The sequence below is a fragment of the Mus musculus genome, chromosome X (assembly GCF_000001635.26).
Source record: "Mus musculus strain C57BL/6J chromosome X, GRCm38.p6 C57BL/6J".
In the NCBI taxonomy this organism is placed as follows: Eukaryota; Metazoa; Chordata; class Mammalia; order Rodentia; family Muridae; genus Mus; species Mus musculus.
In genome coordinates, this window is record NC_000086.7 from 51,000,367 (window position 1) to 51,020,418 (window position 20,052).

A 20,052-nucleotide genomic window follows, 5' to 3' on the forward strand; every position below is an offset into this window, starting at 1 on the left:
CTGCTCACCTTTAAAAATAAATCAAGTGCCCACGTGATTTTGCTCAGAATCATCATAATTATGAATTCCTTCGGTTACTAGGTATTCCATTAGTATTTCTCATTAGTCCTTCATGCAAAGAGGAAATTTGCAATTTCAACCTCAAATACTTTTTAAATTTTATTTTTTGAGATAATAATTACATCTGCCGACTTTTAGGACCTGAGAAAAGTTTAGCATGAACTTATGTCCTCCCACCACCCCACCACCCCACCTTTTAAACATTGTAACAGCCTGCAGGGGCTTTAACCTGAACCCAGGACATTCTGCAGTGTTTGCTGCGTGAGGAAGAGGTACCTAGAAGCTCGGGATGCAGTTCCCGATGGACTTTCTGGAGCATCTGGGAGACTGCTTGGATGACAGACTGTACAGATCACCAATATGGGAACCTATACTCATATTCCCAGGACAGAGGCTGCTTGACGGACAAACGAGGAGCATCAAACTTTTAAAAACTATTGCTGGGAAAGGAGTTGGGGGTGGAGTGTTAGTTAGGGCCTGCATCAGGCAAAGGAAAAACAAACCTTGCTTCCAGAAGCTACATTACTCATTCAACTGATTCATACAGAAGAGGGAGGGCCGGGTGGCAGTGGTGTGCTGAGTTGCTGAGTTAAATGAAGGTCAAGCTAGTTGGCAAACACAAGGAGAACATGGAGGCAGGGACAAAGGAAAGGCAGAAGAGCTGACCGGAGCTGTCTAGGTGGGGAATCGTTTTCTGTGTTAGAGGGAAAGTGGAAATTGTTGCCACATTAAAAGGGACGTATTTGACAGTTTGCAGCTCTCAATGGGAACATTTTTCTCAGGCTTGCCTAAGAACTGAGTGCAAGTCAGGTGCAGAGAGGCTTTGGGACTTCTCACAAAGGAACCCCAAGGAAAGGAACCCCAAGGATGTGCAACAGGGGCTTTCGTGATTATACACTTTTTAAGAAACAACTGAGAATTTCCTACAATGTATTTTGACCCCACGTACCATTTACTCCCCGTTCACACCTCCAGCTCCTTCCAGATCTACACCTACCTCTCTGCCACCTCTCTGCCACCTTAAATAAAACCCATCAATGCCAATTTGTGCAGCCCATATAATCACGAGTGAAGGGCCACCCTGGTCAATCTACAAAGATCCATACCCTTAACCAAAACTGACTTTCCCTCCTCCAGAAGCCATAAACTGTCAAGAGCTCCTAAGGAAAGGTGGCTGTGACTTCCCTCTTCCACTCCATACTAGAGTGACTTAATGGCAGATTTTGACTCTGATCCTCACCTCTGACCTTGGTATTTTGTCCACCCTATCTTCTGGGATGGTTCCCGAGGCTTGAGAAGTGGTGGTGTAAAGTCCCATTTGTGGCTGAGCACGCCACTAAGCCTCATTTTCTGCACTTTGACCAGTTTGCACGTTTCTACGCGAACCACTATCCACTGCACAAAGAATCGTCTCAAGGTCTGAGAGCTCACTCATCTACAGTAGAGAGATGCAACTTTGGAAGGAAGTTTGATACTATGCCCATTTATTTAGCAGACTAATAGATATTATTATAATGTATAAGAATATAGTAGCAGGATCCCCATGGGGCCCGTGAGCTCTCTAACAATGGGTTCATAGCCAGATTTACAATGTCAGACATTTATCTCATTCTGTGATGCCTAAAATCCACTGATTATAATTTTGACCCTTGAATCAGAGGAGTTGATCATGGACTTCAGGCTTGCCAATACATTCATATGGTGCCTAACTTTATCTCCTTACACTATACTGTTACCTTGGGAGTGATTTTAAAATCACTATTAGAAACAGAACCCAAAAGCAAAACAAACAAAAAATCCAGCACTACCAAAGATGAAGAAAACCCATTTCCCGTTACACCCAACTGGTAAGGTATGGGTGCTGGGAGAGGGGAGTCCTAAGGGGCAAACACCTATGTACACACATATTTGTAAAACATTTGTTGGATATTCATCACCAACTACTGATAAGTGCCAAGGATAAACATGTGACTTAAGTCAAAGTCTCCAGAGCTCACACTCCAAGGAAAAAGCTTAAATTTAAATTCAAAGGTAGAAACGATGGCATTTCTGAGCAGGGTAACCTGGGCTATTACAAGTATGTGAAAATCATGGAAGTGGGGCTCTTTCCTGAAGAAGGATGTGAGTAGGATCAGCTGCACTTCTGATTCTCCATGCAAACTGTAACTTGAAGCACAAACTAGGGGTGGGGGTTGCAGCTGAGCTTTGCTATGGATTCTGGATTCAGTTGCTATATCAAACTTCAGTTCTTTTGGCACTAACGGGGCTGGATTCTGCCTGGCAGTCAAAGGCTGCCAAATCCTTGATTTAAGACATTGCATTTCCAATGAAAAATAGCTATAATGAAAATAGCTTGTGTCTTACATAAACTCTTAGCAGTATCATATACACATTAAATAAGACCCTTTAGTACTTTATTGCATATGGACTGTCAGAGAGTTAAAACTGCCATTTTTTTTTTTATTCACCTTGCTTCCTCGAAGTTTCTTTAAAAAAGAAAAACAAAACTTTAATGTATGTGAATGCTTGCCTGAATGCATGCAGACTTCTGGGGCCTACAAACAACAGAAGAGGGTGTAGGCTATCCTCAGACTGATTTCTTCCCCCAGTTAAGCACCCTTTAACTGCGGATACATCGCTCTAGACCCAGCAGGATTTATAATTTGAATAGTACCTGTTTGATTCTATCCAATGATGAATTTGTGTCCAAAAGAATCAGGTTTGTGGGTATTTGATTTTTCCTTTATGCAGTTAAGTCATCCTTAGTTTCATCCACTCTAAATGAAAAACTGTCCTCTTCTCAGTCCTGAATTTTATAGCTTTAGATCTTGCCCCTAATAAACTCTATCTCAAAGGAACATAAATATTAGATGAAATCTTCTTCTTAGGTAAGAAGGATGTCTCAGAACCTTATGGAGGAGCTAAAGGTGACCTGAGATATAGTCCCCTTCTGATAACTGATGCTAGTTCTGGCTCATCTGGCTACTTTTCTTTAGTTTTGTCTTGTACCATCCCATCTTCTTTCTGTAGTAACAGAAAGGTTAGAAATGTGGGCCTTACTGGATGAAGGGATTCTATTGCTTTGGGCAGAGAAAAGTTGGACAACCCTCAAAGACTGCAGGACCATATCTAATACATCATATATGGGATGGCTGGACCCCAACACAAAACTGGAGATTAACAGTAGTAAACAGGATATTTCCTGTATGTTGTGACACAGGAATACACATCTGTAATTTCTTCCAAATGGAGTCCACAGGCCTGTCCATTTTAAAAAGCTGATCTTAAGTTTAAGATGTAAGGTTAAAACACCTACTCGGTTCAAGTTAAAAGTACTAGGCTGGACAATGAATTAACCAACTAGCAAAACCTTCAAATGGATAAGACAATGTGGTAACCTGCAGGTACAAGGCTCAAAGTTCAATTCAAAGCATTAAACCAAAACCAAAACACCACCCCAAAAGCCAAATGATAACTGGTTTGAATTTTCTTAATTTGATATATCAACATTTAATTAAATGTTAATATTGTCCAAATTTATTATTACATAGTTTCCAGTCAACAAATTTGTATTTTGGCCATTTTCTGCATATGGACTAAGTATATGCATTTTAAACTAATTAGTATTCATTTCTGAGTTAGTCTAATCGACTAAGCATTTTAATTTAGGGCATATTTTAGTATTCCTCATACAATGTCGAAATAGCAACTAAGGAATCAAGTAAATGAATCTTTAATTTCTGTTTATGTACTATAATATATAATCATGTGTTTAATGACTTCCTGCTTAAAAATTTAAGTTAGCAAATCTAGAACAAGATGTAATATGCCAATAATGAAATAATTAAAGAGACAAGCCTCCATAATACAGATATCTATTTTATTAAAAAAGTTACAAACAGGTGGACTGCAGGGTCGTCTTACAAAATGACAAGAATGAAATCTATTGGAAAAAATTTACTTTTACAAATCTTCATAGGTAATTGTTCAATGTTTGTACTTGTTATTCGAGATTTTACTGTTCACTGATAAAGTTACAGTACATTAGATCCATCATAATAGGTTACATGACTTTATTTGCAGAGCCCTACTGCAGTGATTTGAACAACTCCTAAACAGATGCCATAATAAAGACAAGACATATATTGCATTTAATATTCATTTCTTATCCTAATAAGCAACATGCAATCTATTGAGGAAGCTAAAATAACTTTTGGTCCCTTTTCTTAAAATGTGCTGGAGAAACCACCTTTCAAATCCCTTTCCCCTGATTCCTGTGATCCTAAGTGAATCCGAGTGAAATTTGCTGCTGAGGTCAATGACAATGAACGCTGTGATAGAGAGCGAGGTGACAGAAGGCGAAGAAGGGAAGGACAGAAGGATAGCCATGGGGAAAAAACTGTATAAAAATCAATCTGCAGAAAATTGAAGCCATCATGAATTATTTGATTCCTTTAGAATTTCACAGGGCTAATAATGATGAGCCACAAGCACTTAAGCTACTCTGAAGGAGCGTTGGGTTTTAAAGTGCAAACTCAAATTAAGTATTTATTTCACACAGTTTGTAAATAAGGAACAAACATTTCAGTTGCCTCTCACCGTCAAATCCCAAATGTAAGAACACGAGCTCGCTTTGAGGGAATCTGATCAGGAATCAAATGCAACACGATTTAAAAAAAGGAAATCAAAGTTTAATCAGTTTCTACTCATTAATTAATGGCCATGCTGACCAATAAGTCACATGAATGTAGATTTCACTTTATTTGAACACCACACACAATACAAATTTAAACTTGCCACACCCTTCCACAAACCATCACTGCATATAATAGAGCTTTTTTTGACAAAGTTATTGAGCTATTATTATAGATCAAAAGCATAGTTTTGGTTTTGTTTTATTTAGAAGCATGTTCAAATGACTAAAGCTGGGCTCCTAAAATCGAGAGCTTTGGTGCAGTAGGTGAGCTGCAGTTACTAACTTCTGCAAATTAAAAGCACACAAATAAAACCAAATAAAACCCCAAACAAAATACTGTCAAACTTTCACAATTGAAAAATAATTGCTAGAAAAAAGGATTCGTCATCATGATGTTAAAAGTGAACAAAAAGATTACTCATTGTAAGTATTTTTTCTTTTTCTATACCTGCGTTATTGGTAAAATGTTCAAGTATTCAGACAAAATGTGCTGATTAGGTAAACAACATGGAAGGCAATGGCTATTAGAAAGCACATTTGCAAAAATAAAACACAGCCAGCCAGAGGCTCGGCGCTGCTTTCCCTCCTGTTACACAGATCTGTCTCTACTACGAACATGCTTCTTGAAAAAGAACTAAAAAGCAGTTGTGATAGTGCAAGAAAACATTAACAAATATTGCTTTAAACTATTAGTCAGAAAGACAAATATTAAGAACTAGAAATTGTACATGGTTTTATCTGAATTCAGTTTTACATGTGCAGAAGTCTACCAGATGTCAATGACAAGCCTGATGGGCAAAGCTGAGCTATCTCTGTTTAGGTATACAATTAATTTACCATGGACACAATATCCCTTTTCAAAGGCATTGCTAAGTAGGTCATAACTAAGTTTAGAACTTCACAGAAAGAAAAATGTTACTGCTGCAATTTAATGCTGTAAATGAGATTAACACATGTGAAGGCCTAATGGAATCAAATACTTAACTCTTCAACTTCAAGTAAATGTTGTACAGCCAACCTCCAATATCACCTGTAACGTTCACAACTCGTTAATTACCAAAACTGCACTTGAAGAAAAGGGATAGTCCATCGATACAGGTAAAATGTGATCTTTAGTTTCTTTTTACAACACTGCCACACGTAAACAAAGTCTCAAAGTATTAACCAACCATTTAAAGGAGAAAGATTTTACAAATAGGATGAAGCATTGGTACGAGGTAATATACAGAAGTAACCATTTGTTTAAGGCTCAATTTTTTTTCTCCATTATATCTTTCTTTTAAAAGGCATTGAGTAGGTAATACTGAGTTTGAGTAATAAATACAAGTTGAGAAACTGATTAACGAAATCAACTAACATTAAAATTAACCCTTTCATATTAGCCATCAATAAGAACTTAAAAAGCTATAAAAGGACGGATTGATAAAGAACAGATTTAAATGTATGGTAAACGTGCTAAGCATTACTGTGAAGGTCCGTGGATCTTGAGGGCCAAAGACCTTATGCACTTCATTAGATGTATGGCAACATGCTGTGATAGAGACAGGTTTACCAAGGCTCAGTTCTGCAACCCAGGTTGTAAAGTTCTCCAAAGCAGCATCTGTGCAAATTTCCTCTGAGTTTGTAATCTGCAAGTAAGACCAAAGACATTTCAGGAAAACCTACAAATATACAGTAGAACATTAACAAATAACCTTACAACAACAAACCCAAAGGAATGCATATATATATATTTACACACATATGCATATATATACATATACATACACACACACACACACACACACACACACACACACACACACACACACACGGATGGATGGATGGATAGATAGATGATAGATGGATGGATATAAATAGATAGATGATGGATATATGGATGTATGGATGGACAGACAGACAGACAGATAATAGATGGATGGATAAGTGAATGGATGCATACTGCAGGTCACTAGTGTGTGATCATGGGATCTCGGTGGAATTTCACTGTGTTCTCGCCATCAGCTTAAGTAACAAAGTAAATTACTGCACAGGTCCAGAAAAGTCATCAGAAGCAGAACTGTAGTAAGACTGAACCAGAGAGAATACACTGTCTCTGTTACCACGTGTGCTATAATATTATGACACTTGCCATTTACACATATGTGGTATTCAAAACAGTCATACTGATTGAAATGATCTTACCATAGAGAAGCTGGGGCAAATGGCGCTTCACTCTGAACTGGATCTGTCCCTATGGTAACTGGAAATGGTGGTAGTCTTCAATGGTCACTATGAGTTACCTTGTTAGTATACTACATTTTCCAGAGCTTAGTTTTGTGGGAATGCAGAATTATTCAGAGTGTAGACACTGCACATGCCCTATGCTAATCTGCTCTTTTTTATGGGCACCCTTGCAATCACAAGAACTTCTCCTGTTATAGACGCCTCAGTTTCTGTCCTTAAAGCTGACAGATTTCTGCCTTCCATCTAATAATGGAGGAGAAAAATCTATCATTCAGACAAACATTATGTCCTTCAGCTGTGCTGAGTCACAAATTGGCTTCTAGAGGAATGAAATTGTGTTTGTTTAATGTAGAAGATAAAAAATGTTATCATATAGCCAGAAACTAAAGAAAAGCAACTATGAAAGCATGCCAAGTGAAGTCAGTCTAAGATCTCAACAGGCTCTAGCAATGTCTATAAACACGTCATTTTAATTTCATTTGACAGCTACACTTGTATTAGTGTTCAAAGAGCCTGAGAGAATGTGTTCCCATTAGCTGCAACATAGCCATCATTACTCTGAAAGAACTTCCCACTCATCATTATTGAAATCCTGCCACCTAAACATATTACAAAAATCTTCATCTTTAAAAACTATCATAAAAGCTTTGTCTAGTTAAAACTAAGTCTTAATGCGGAAAGCTAAGTATTAGACTAAGGTTGACCAAGTCCAGTTTCCTTATCATTAAAACAGCAAGAAAAATGCTTCCCTCACTGACTTGCTATCTCTAGTCTATAAGACAGTGTGTGAAAGTACTTCATAAATGAGTATATAATGTCAGCAATTGCTTTCATTTCCTTACTTATTGATTTTTAGGCCACTAGGATCATATCATCAATTCTTTAATATCCACACTAAGGACACTCCATATGTAGAGACTTTTCAAGCTTAGAATGTATATACCTTTTTTTAAAAACTTATTTATTTACTATATGTAAGTACACTGTAGCTGTCTTCAGACACACCAGAAGAGGGCATCAGATCTCGTTACGGATGGTTGTGAGCCACCATGTGGTTGCTGAGATTTAAACTCAAGACCTTTGGAAGAACAGTCGGAGCTCTTAACCACTGAGCCATCTCTCCAGCCCTGTATTTACCTTTTAAACCAAAACAGTATTATGTTATTTATATCTATAATACTAGAATTTTCACTAGCTCCTATTAGACTTTCCCCAATTAATTTTAAACAGCCTGCTATAAATTCTAATTAATAATTTCCAAAATAAATATACAAGAGCTTGAATTTTTCATATATGACTATAATATCCTATTGAATTTATAAAATGTGACGGCTTTCTGTAACATTAAAGTGATAAAGTACTTACTTACTACAAACCGGCTTTCTAATCACAGTCTATAGTAAATAAACTTACATATCCATCACTTTTACCCAAAAGCCCTGAGTACCATTTCCTCTATCCACATGCCTGACGATGGTACGCCAGTAAATTCTGAGTCACACTCCACAATATTAACATTGAACATACTTTTAAACAAAATAATAAGGGCCACTTTTTAAGACAGCAATAAATTATTATTCTCTGCAGCAATGGATCCTGAAGCAACCTCTTTCATTAAGCGAAAAGGACAGTGTCTCATATTAGTAATATTCGAGATGGAACGTGTACATGTCTTGCTCTCCAGTGATAGGAAAATGTTCAATTTCTTAACACCCTCATTCATTTGCGAGAAACCCACTGGCGAATCCTTGAAGGCAGGCCGTCAGCTGAGCACGTTTTCCTTCTCAGGCCACCACACTGAGCCATGCTTGCTGCAAAGCTGGGACCTGCTGCTTTCCTGCCATACACATCATAAGGTAATGCTTACACTGTCAGCCAGCCAACAAATCGTACTTCTGCCAGCTTGTACTCACATTTGCACTAAACTATTTGGTTTTTAATATTTTTCTAACAAAATTATGAGACTAAAAATTAGAAACAAACAATAGTTCAAACTTTCTCTCAGTAAATGAAAATGGATCTCCCAAGAGAGCCAGCTAGTACACCAAAGTACCAAACACAGACCTGAAAGAACAAAGATCATTATTTATGCCAGCCTGCAGAAAATGGGAGATTCTTGATTCAGGACAAAACACATCATTTCATGAGGCAGCAGACTGCCTGGGAAGTTAACAAAGAACTGTGAGGGGCTTAGCAGTTTGTGAATGTCTTTTTAGAGTTAATAGCTTTTACAATTTTAAACACTACCATAATTTCTATCTTTTTAGCAAATATAGATGTGCAACCAGCTCCTTCCTTCCTTCCTTTCTTCCTTCCTTTCTCTCTCTCTCTTTCTTTCTTTCTCTCTCTCTCTTTCTTTCTCTTTCTCTCTCTCTCTCTCTCTCTCTCTCTCTCTCTCTTTCTTTCTTTCTTTCTTTCTTTCTTTCTTTCTTTCTTTCTAGTTTGAAACAGATGAAATTCTGGAGATTTAAGCAAGGAGCGTTCCTAAAAGATGAACTTCTCCTTATATTTGTACTTGGCATTTCCATATTTGAGCTCAGTATTAGTGCTATTGACGCGCTGCTATGTGAAGAGGCAAGGTATTTTGTTGGTGCTGCTGTTACCTATGTTGCTTCATTTATCTTAATTTGTATGAAGCTTATTAAAGGCACTGGAATAGGATGACTAAATCATTAAAAGTACTCATTCTCTCCCATTAAACACAGAGAGCAAAAGATGAATCCATGTCAGAGATGTCTTGAATGGAGGTAGAACCATTCTGGAAGAGAAGCAAACATGCTCGATGTATACGATGAACCCAGAGTCAAAGGGAAGGACTTATATTTTTCTTATGGCCTAGAGCTAGACTGTCAAGTGTTTAACATGATGAATTCAATTCTAACATCTCAAATACTGTCACCATGTCCAGTGACATGGTAATAGTGTGTGGCCAACGATGTGATTCTAATTGCTAACTTTGAATCAGACCAAGTAAAACACTGTTCCCCACAACTGAAAGTAGTACTTTCTGAAACTGATATTCCCAATACTGTGGCTAATCCAAGGCATTTGTGCATATGGTTTTGATTGGATGCATTTTCCAACAACTGACAGAACTTCAATTTCTCTTAGTTACATTATCTTCTGACTTGTCCAACTCCAACGAGAAGCAATCCCAGGAGGCGAACTGTTCCAGTAGGAAGACTAGAATGCTTCCTCAGTGGCCCTTCTCCAACTCCATGATGCAATTTTTGTTAATTCTACTGATGGTTCATTCTAAGCCAGAGAGGTAATGGAGTAAAACTGATCATCGCACATGCAATTCATTCTACAATAAAAGCCTACTCTTGAGGTTGGAGGAAGCAATTAAAGAGGGAAAAGATACACGGAGGGAGTCTTTCTACTGAGACACATCCACACCCAGTGCAGGTCTAATTGGTGCCCCAATTTACCCTGAAGTGTCAAACTGATAACCTTGTGGGAGTCAGAGAAGGGCTGGTAAGAATCAAGGGTGTTAGGAAAGGCAAGCAGCTGTCTGTCACTTGCACTTCAGGTCTGCTATAGACCCTCAGGTCCTCTGCTCCAATGCATGCTTCTCCCTAGGTCACATCCTCCTCTCCTCTCTGGCACCCAAGGATAAATAGGGGACTGTCTCTCCACTTAAAGTGCATACTAATAAGGCAGGACGAAAGACAGATGCACCTAAGGGCACTCCACTTTCTACAACACACATCCAGCCCAGGCTTCTACTCACACAGTACTGTCTAACTTGGATATGAAAATGCCAGCATTTTATGGTACATAATGTGATTTCATCTTGAGGATTTTCATTGCACATTTGCTGAACTATCATATCTAGTGGGGAAAAAACAGGAAAAAAAATTCAGAAACTGTTCTCGGTCCACATTTTGTATTAAGAGAGAGAGAGAGAGAGAGCCAGCCAGCCTTGAAAATTCTAATCCATCCTACTCCATCTAAGAAATAATAAGTCCAGCTAGAATAAAATCCCATTCATAGATGTCTTAGCCTTCCAGGAGCCTTTGTTACCATCCCGGGCATTCTGCTGCCACATGAAATGACGTGCTAGTCTTGAATCAAGAATCTCTCCTTTTTCTTCAGGCTGACATATATAATGAACTGGGGCTGACATAAATAATGACCTTTGTTCTTTCATTTTGCTTCCTGGTGTTTGGTACCCATATGAACCATTTACTCTACTTGGGAGAACCTATTCCATCCATAACATGCTGAGGAAAACATTAGAAAAATTTACAGACCTTCAGGCCATAGCAAAGGACACCATTCTCTCTTTTGTAAATTTTTTCCCTTGTAACATTCATTAATACTGGACTGAAACATAGGACTGCCTCAAACATCATTTTTAAAAACTCCATTTGTGAAAAGGTTAGACCCAATTATCACATAAGGGATAACTTTAATGCATATCTTCCTTCTTTGGGGGAAATGGATAGAACATTTAACGGTTTTATTATGACTCATCTTCAAATTCTTTCTGTTTAGAAAAAAACAAAAACAAAAATACCCCCTACCTTCCCTGCCTCAGCACCACACCCATGTTTCAAGGCTTGACTCAAATGGTACCCAGTTCCCAGGCTACTTAACTCACTGGTTCTTAACCAGGGGCCATTCCAATCCCATGCCCATGGGGACTTCTGTCGATCTCTAGAGAAAATAAATTTTATCATAAGTGGAGGATCGGAACATAATATCAGACCTACTGGGTAGCTACCACGTATGTTGCTCAACATTTATAGTCCTAAACAGAGGACAGCTCTCAACAACAAAAGCCCAGAGTACTGAGAATTTCTGTTCTTTCCTTCCTCTCAATTCCCACACTGCTCTGATCTTCTTCTTTTATAGTTGGTTATTAAGGAAACAGCCATTCTTCTCAATAGCATTACACTCAAACAGTACACTGTCGATTGAAATAACAGCCGCCAGATATAGGAGCTACTGACTTGGGAACTAAAACAAGGGGAAGAACACAGAGCTAGATTTTTATGAAACTATGGCTGCCCAGTCACAGTTCTACAAAGCACTTGCAAGAAAGAAGCCACTTCTGGCCACTAAGGAAATCAGGATGGTGGCTGGCTCTAAAAAATCTGCCACACTTCCTAATTTACAGTAAAATGACTGCCAGTAGGAGGGTAAAAGGGGAAGAAACAATCCCAAGCCAGGCCCTGAAGCAGGTGTTGGGCAACAGAGTAGTGACCCAAATTAAAGAGTGTTAGGAAAGAAACGTGAGGAATTCCCAGGAGCCATTCTCAGAACACTAATAAATGTCCCCCTCACTTAAACACAGCCAATGATCAGCAGCAACCATGGTCTTTCTGTCTTAAGTACTATTATTTCAAACTTCATACAAAGTCCTTTTCTAAGACGCCAGACAAACCCTTCTCAAGTCACCTTTACTAGTCGAAGTTTGATCGTCAGTTTAGATCTGGAACTGACAGCCTTCAGGGCTCCATGACTCATAGAGACTCACAATCTATCACATACTGTTCAGGTGACAGTGAGGAAGGACGAGCACAAACTCCACTAGCCTCAGGTTACAGACCCACATACCTATAACTTCTATCTGATTTGGGCTTAGAAAAAAAAAAATCTGTATATGGTGCACACTGTTCTAAAAGATCCTTCAGAAATCTGACTGATTAAGTATTTTATTTCAGGTGCTACACCTTCAGCCTGATGCTTTGTTTACAAGAACAACAACAAAAATATCAAGCAAAAGCTACACGTTCTACAAAGTCACCTAATAAAATATGTAATTTCTGGCATTAATTATATCTAAGTTTAGTATGTTAATCAACAAGAAGCATGAATACAGTTGTCTTGATATATTTAATCCATCCCATGCACACATATATCCCTGTAAGTAATGGAAAAACTGAAATCATGAGAGTATACAAGGAGAAACAAGCTCAAGACCTCATTGATAATGAAAACTACTTGTAAAAAAGCTGTAGAAACAATCCAATTCCCAACAGGAGGAAAAGCCTACTCTCTGGGTGTAGGAGACTAAGTTTGCTTTTATCCTCCTTTCCTATATTAATGTCAAGAAGAAACATTTTATGGGATTTGGTTAATTTGTATAAGGATGATAAAACTCAAAGTACATATATTTATGTCATCTGCTCAATTATCAGTGTGAGAGAAGCAGAATTTAATGGTAAAGATACTATCAGCATACAAAACTTGTTCAAACCTGAAATTGGTTTATGATTTAAAAGACAGATTATGGGATCAAGAATGTAGGACTCAATTGTCATCTACATATCACATAAACCTGCTCCTACCTCAAAAACTACACTGCATGGGTGACACTATCAGCAATATATAAGCTAAACTACAGTCCCAGCATTGGCTTTATAAAACAACAGATGTAGGTAGACAGAGTAAATGAGTTTGCATCAATGTTCTCAGATGGTAAAGGATGATGAGCAAAACCATTTTGAATAAAGCACTGTTGTCATCCTTCATTTTCAAAGATGACACTACCTGACAAGAGTCCTTGTCTAGAAAGATAAATTAGGGACCCTGCGTCCTTTCTCTAGGCAGCACAAATAAAGCCAGACCTTTGGTTAGGAATCATGTCTATGATCTGAAATGCCTGTTGCCATTGGCAAAGCTGCTTCTAGTCTGGAGGTCAGCCCTGGCTCAAAGAGGTCACTTTCATCCTGATACTGTCTTCCTACTCTGGCATTCACTGTGGTTTTCTTAATCTTCCACAGTATTGGTTGTTTATATTATTATCTAAGTGTTAGTCTCTGAGACTATTATCGGATTACATTCCAGCTGAAAAGATCAAGATATGCATACAATCATCTCATGCTAAATGCTCAATAGCTCAAAGTTTTACAGACCCTTATTTTCTTGAAATCTCATTTTAAAAACATACTATCATTTGATGGAAGGTGTGAAGGCTCGTGGTTGTTCTCAATTCCATTATTTATTAAGCCAAGGAGAAATGATCTCTGTGCTCCCGATGGGGTCTTCAGACCCATCGCAGAGGGTTTAACCAGCTTTTCACGTCATCAGAAGGAAGTGAAGGTACTTGGTTATTACCAGAGGTCACTTCAGTTCCCCGAGGGCAAGGTACAGATGAACTTGATTAAATAATCATTCTGTTCAACCAAATACTTGAGTGATTAGAAAATTGGTCATTTCAATTATAGTGGCTCTCTTGCCCAGAATATAAAAATACTAAGCCGTACCATAAAATCATTCATCATCCTGTGAAATTATTATTGAATGCTCGCCTGTGCATCTTGGACATTAAGAGGGCTAACCAGGGGAAAGATGTACTGTGGATTGAAGCATCCCTCCAAATGTTATCAAGTAAGGCTGAGAAGAAAAACTACAAAGTCGCTCCTTCAAAATGTAAGTCTCATCAATGGCAATACACACCATTTCTTACCTTTGTTCTGCTTATCTGCATATTAAAAACTTTTCTGCACTGAATTGAGATGGTTTTATGCTGAGAAAAAAAATGTTATTTTAAAAATACAGAAATTTAAGGTGGTATCAAATGTATGAGTGTATTACCATCAACCAGCTTTTTAATTTTATACTTGATCAAAACCAAAAGAGCCCTTGGTCCATAGAGTCCCACCACTAACCTGCTCGGTATGGCCATGGCTGAGGTTTTCTTTTTTACTGGACAACACAAGTTGTACAACACTGATCTTGCTTCTCGGGCAGGGATGAATAGTTCATTTGCCTGACGATCTCAGCAAAAAGTTCATCCACCATTGATTTACTTTTTGCTGACGTTTCCATGAAAGGACAGCCCCATTCTTGAGCCAGAGCTCTGCCTTCGGAAGACATAACCTCTCTCTCTGGTTCCAGATCCACTTTGTTTCCCACTAGGATGAGTGGGACTTTCTCGTATCTCTTCACTCTCACAATCTGATCTCTCATTGGCTTGATATCCTAGTGAAGCAATCACAAAGGGAAAGAACACAATTAGACTTTTGCATTACCACAGCTGACACCTTTCAAAATCAGAAAAATCACTACTTGGTGACTCTACAAAGCTAAAGTCACATCTGGAAATAAAGACAACAGTAGCATTTTCCCCTGGTGACATGGGAACGAGATGGGTTGCACTAGCTGTGCCTTTTGCATCAGAAATATAAAACTCAAGCTGTGCACCAACCTTAAGACTCCTCTAACCCCACCCCCACCTTCAGTCTACTTCGATTAAAGAATCATGTCCCCAAATATGAACATACACATGTTTGGCCAGCCCCCTAAACCTGCCTGTTGTCACCATTCCTTGTACCACCTGTTATCCCAGCACAGGACTGCAGCATGGATGGAACTCCTAGTCATTTAACAAGAGGGCTTAAGGGAAAGTGGTTTAAAGACAAGGGGAAAAGGAGAGAGGGAGAGGGAGAGAGAGAGAGAGAGGCAGAAAGAGACAGAGACAGACACCACTCGATGCTTAGAAATCCAGTTTTAAGATTCATAGACATAAATATCTCATTTTACATTGGTTACTAAGTGCTTAGCGTTGTAATAGCAAACAACTGTGGTAACAGTGAACTCAGCCCAAGAAGGTCAAGGCATCAGGGGTCTGGGTGAGAAGTCAGACATGGCTTCTTCCATGTTTGCTTGCCTTCTGATTTGTCCACACATATATTGCATGGGAATAACTGTAGTTCATTACTAAAGATCACAGCATTAGCTATGTTTCAGTAACATCAATTTCCGCAGAGAATGGTTTTGATATAGGAATTTTATAGGGTTAGCCAGCATTGCTTTTTTTTTTCCTGTATGTGTCCTGTAACTTAAAGAGTTGCCTTATATATAAATATATATATATTTGACTAATTACAGTAAACAAAACATTCATACACAGGTCAAATATACCAATTCAATCTTGTCTGAACTGTTAAGCTGCTTTTCTGGGTTTCCTTATGGAACAACAAGTGTACCTAAGCACACCAACTTTTGCCTCAAAGGAACCCGAGTCTCTGCTGAAATAATGTCAGAGTTCCATACTCCGTACTTATGGCTATAACAGAAGAGGATACAGTGGAAATGGTATGAAACACCTTTGAAAAGACCAGAAGAGTCTGCTGAATGAAAAACAAATCTTTCGAGGATCCCTTAGAAGGAAAATACCTGTCAAATAATACCCTCAGCACTTCTGGGGGAAATGCTTTATGCTACTTTTGTTTGGAATGTGAGTCTACCTAGCATGTTCTTTGGAGTCATTTGCCCAGAACTTATACTCTTTACAAAGAAGTTCTTGAAGTTGTTGTATAAGGTTACCAGAAAAATTCATACATAGCACTTTAACTTCAACTCCCAAAGAATGTGAAACTAGCACATTACTCTGGCTAAGGCACTTAATATTTCTTAAGTAAGCAACATTAAGTGCATACCTTTAAATGCAGAAAAAAAATCCGTTTCCTAAATCAATGGAGGTCAATATAACGGGTCAATATAAGGTCATTTATTTTCAAGGAATAAATAGCAACAATTAGTGCATCTCTTAAAATAACGTTAACTTCAGTCTAGTTCCCGGTGAGGGATGGAGGGATTTTCTGAAGCAACTGGACCAGATCCAGGTTGGCTACCCCACTGGGCTAAGAAATCTGCGTTCCCAGTCCCACATATTTTTCTGTAAGTATAGGCTACGATGGCAGAAACGATATGGCTCGACGGGAGAAAAGGAGAGTCATCCTTGCTTTCTGTGGGTTAGGAATCCTAGGTACTAGTCTTTTAGAGCAGCAACTTCCCCTTTCGGCTGCATTCCCCTAAGAAAAATGCCAAGAAAGCAGGCCTAGCCCGCATTTTGCACCACTGAGATTTAGGCTTCAAGCTGAGGACCTTAGGAGCTAGGAGAGCAGGGGGAAGGAAAAGCAGGCACACAGGTTTTAGCTCAGTGTACGAGAGAATGGACTTCAAACAATTTCGCCCAGCCCACCGTGCTCCGCACTTGAGGTTATCTACGGAAGGTTTTGTGAACACGTTAATCGATACTTGTTGAAGTGAATAAACAACTTCAGGTTGTACCGTAGGGCTAAAAATACTCAGGCTGACCTATTTCCTTTTCACTTTTCTTTTCCTTAAAAATAACTTTAAAATATTTGTCGATGTCTGTTACTTTAGCACTCTCTACAGAAACAATCCAGGGCTTTTCCATACCATGCCAAACTTTCAAAAGCCAAACACGCTCATTAACGCACAGCTCAAGCAAATGAGAAGTACATGTAGGATTACCACACCCCCTTCAAAGAAATTACAAGACTTGGTTTGATTACCTGAAAAGACTGTTGATTAACCAAACTATACACCAGGATGAAACCTTGGCCGTTCTTGATGTACAGATCTCTCATGGAGGCAAACTGCTCGGTTCCTGCGGTGTCCAGGATTTCCAGTACTGACGGGGAAGAGTCCACTTCGATCTCTTTGCGGTAGAAATCTTCAATGGTGGGGTCATATTTCTCAATGAAAGTCCCGGTGACAAACTGCACGGTGAGGGCAGATTTGCCAACCCCTCCGCTCCCTAACACCACTACCTTGTATTCCCTCATGAGTCTCACCTTCACCAACTCCTTACCCAAGGGGGGGAAAAAATAACACCCCGCTAGCTGCGCTGCGGCAAGGCCAGGCGGAAGGTGGGCGGAAATGTGCGAACTGGGGAGGAGAGTGCGGAGAGAGGCGGAGGGCCCGACCGGGGACGAGGAGGAAGTTCCAGGAGGGGGAGGGGAAAAGAGCCAAGTGTCGTCGGGTGGGTGGGGATGGGATGCTGATGCCCTTCCTATAGGAACCCAGGGCGGCCTGGGGGGCGTGGGGAGGAGGGCGCGCCGGCGAGCGTCCGAGCGACGGTTGGGGGGAGCCGCGGCGCACCCCCACGCGGGAAGGGGCGGGGGCCTGGCGGCCGGGGGCTGCCCGCCACCCCTCCCCCCCGCCCTGCGCGCACACACACACAAAGGGGCCCGGGGTCCCCGCTTCCTGCCGGCGCCGCTGCCTGCCGAGCCGGCCCGAAGCCTCCGGGCCCCGCCGCGCGCGCGCGCGCGCTCGCTCGCTCGCTATCGCTGGGGCGGGGTCTCTGGGCCCCCAGGGTCCCGCGGAGCTCGTGTGACCTGTAACGGGGGGGGGGGGGGAGGGGAACGGGGAAGAGGGAAGAAGGGGACGCGCGTTAGGTGTTGCCTGACCTCCACGCTGGCGCCCGCAGCCGCCACCTCTGCCGCCGCTTACCCTGCTGTCCTGGCCACACGCTCCCAGCCGCCCGGGAGGCTAAGTCAAGCCAAGGCCATGGCCACCGGGCCGCCCGGGCCCTGCTGCTAGCGGAAGGACGGGGAAGGGGCGGGGGCGGACCGGCGGCGGCGGTGGCGGCGGCGGTGGCCGCAGGGACTCCGGTTGAACCCACCTCTTTTTTTTTTTCCTCCCCTACCCCCCACCCCCCACCCCCCACCCCCAATATAAACCCGGAAGGGTTTCCCTGACACACTGGCTGAGGTGCCCCAATTCCCCGAGACTGGACGCGTTCACTTCCGGTGGGGAAAGTCCCACCTCTTCTTCGGGGCGAGCCGGGTGGCGCTAGGGCCGCGCCCTGCCGAGCGCCGAGAGAGCGAGCGAGCCGGGCCGCCCGGCCGGGTTACAGGTCGGGGCAATGGCCTTGAGAAAGGGCGCTTCGGGGAAACCTTCAGCTCCAGCCTTCACGCCCTGAGCGGTCGGCCATATGGCTCGACCCCGGGCCCGCCCAAGTCCCTAGGCTTCTAGGTGTCGAGCAGCTGCTTCTGAGGACCTGATTCCCTCCCTGGCCCGAGACCGCCAGCCAATAATCTAAGTGCTGAGAACACCAGATATCCCTCGGCTGGAAGTTACTGGGAAAATAAAACAGTTTAGGAAGTTAATTCTCTTAGCTATTATTTCTTTCCACTTGATATGTTTCCGAAGCAAAGTATGCAAAGGACCCTTAGAGTTGGTGTGGGCTCTTGATTTTTGAAGGTGCTGTTTTAGTCATGTATGGCACTCTGTACTTTATCAGTTGGCACATTTGCCTCACCTCCCTCAGCAAATATGAAACTTTAAAAAAATATATCACAAGGCTCAAAGGGATCAGCAGTGCAAGTAGACTTTATGGTGGACTATTCAGTTTTGTTCCAACTATTTCCAACTACTACACAGCAGAAATGGTAACCGATATCGAAAGGTGATTGCAAATGGTTAGGCCTGTGGAATAATTTCATTTCGTCTTTTTATCATCTGCAACGCATAACAAACTGCCCACCTGGCTGTTGCACAGTGAAGCCTTGTTTTAAAGGCCTTCGTTCATAGCCTTGAAATTCAAAAGCAAATAATAACTCTAACTTCTATTTTTAGAGAAAATTGTTGATGCTAATTTTCTATTTGTGAACTTTATCCATGGGCCACACGACCGGGCAGTATTTGGGGCTTTTCACCCCCTCTTTATTCGAGCACACTCAGAAACCTGAGAGAATCTCTGGCCAGCCTACTTAAAGTGACTCCACATTTCCTTATTTGAAAGCCCTAATGACCAAGCTGGAGAAAGAGATCTATTTATTACTCATTCCAAAGTGTTAGTCATTAGAAGGTAGGCGAATCACAGAAGTGTAAAATCCCACTGTCCCTGGTCAGTAGTCCCCAGTGTCACTTACAGAAGTCAAAGGACAGACTAGTTCACTTTTCTCCTTGGTCTCAAGCTGGTGCAGTCTCTCCAGTGAAGTGTCTGTCTCCAGCTAGCCCAGGTCCTGCCCGATAGCCAAAGGCACTGCCCTCTGCTGGAAGAGCTTTGACCTGTGAGGTCTGAGTCCTCCCCCATAGGTCACTGTTCCTTCCACACTTGCTGTTGCCAGATTTGGAGCCCTTCTTCCAGTCTGGCTGTCTCCAGACTGTCTGGTGGAATCCACAGCCCTTCACCAGCCATGCTTATAACTGAGTGTGGAAATTCCTCTTCTGATCCAGCTAGCAGTGAGCAACCAAAGCGAGGCTGTGCTCATTCACGAAACTTTCAAAGCACTGCCTTTTCTGAGGCCATCTCACCAGTTGGCAACTCTAATGTCTCTGCTTTGGCCTTGTTGAGGAGA

General features: G+C 41.1%; 1 protein-coding gene across 3 annotated transcripts; it reads right to left on the reverse strand.

Moving 5' to 3' along the window:
* Positions 1–3,545: 3,545 nt before the first annotated feature.
* Rap2c (RAP2C, member of RAS oncogene family) lies at positions 3,546–19,725 on the reverse strand. Of its 3 annotated transcripts, none has more exons than XM_006541546.3 (4): positions 19,624–19,725; positions 17,260–18,084; positions 14,605–14,917; positions 3,920–6,384 (listed from the first exon to the last, which is right to left on the reverse strand). In XM_006541546.3, the coding sequence occupies exons 2-3, from the start codon at positions 17,530–17,532 to the stop codon at positions 14,639–14,641; spliced, it is 552 nt and encodes a 183-aa protein (XP_006541609.1). In that variant the 5' UTR covers positions 17,533–18,084; positions 19,624–19,725; the 3' UTR covers positions 3,920–6,384; positions 14,605–14,638. The 3 variants fall into 3 exon arrangements, with proteins under 3 accessions (NP_766001.1, XP_006541609.1, XP_006541608.1); XM_006541545.3 differs by lacking the exon at positions 19,624–19,725 and adding an exon at positions 18,200–18,402; NM_172413.2 differs by lacking the exon at positions 19,624–19,725 and having other exon boundaries at positions 3,546–6,384; positions 17,260–17,652.
* Between the last annotated feature and the right edge of the window lie 327 nt (positions 19,726–20,052).

Excerpts from the sequence above, each read along its gene's own strand:
- Rap2c (NM_172413.2), bottom strand. The coding sequence starts at position 17,532 with ATGAGGGAATACAAGGTAGTGGTGTTAGGGAGCGGAGGGGTTGGCAAA. Across the intron at positions 14,918-17,259 it reads TTAATCAACAGTCTTTTCAG|GATATCAAGCCAATGAGAGA; the intron begins GTAATCAAACCA and ends TTGCTTCACTAG.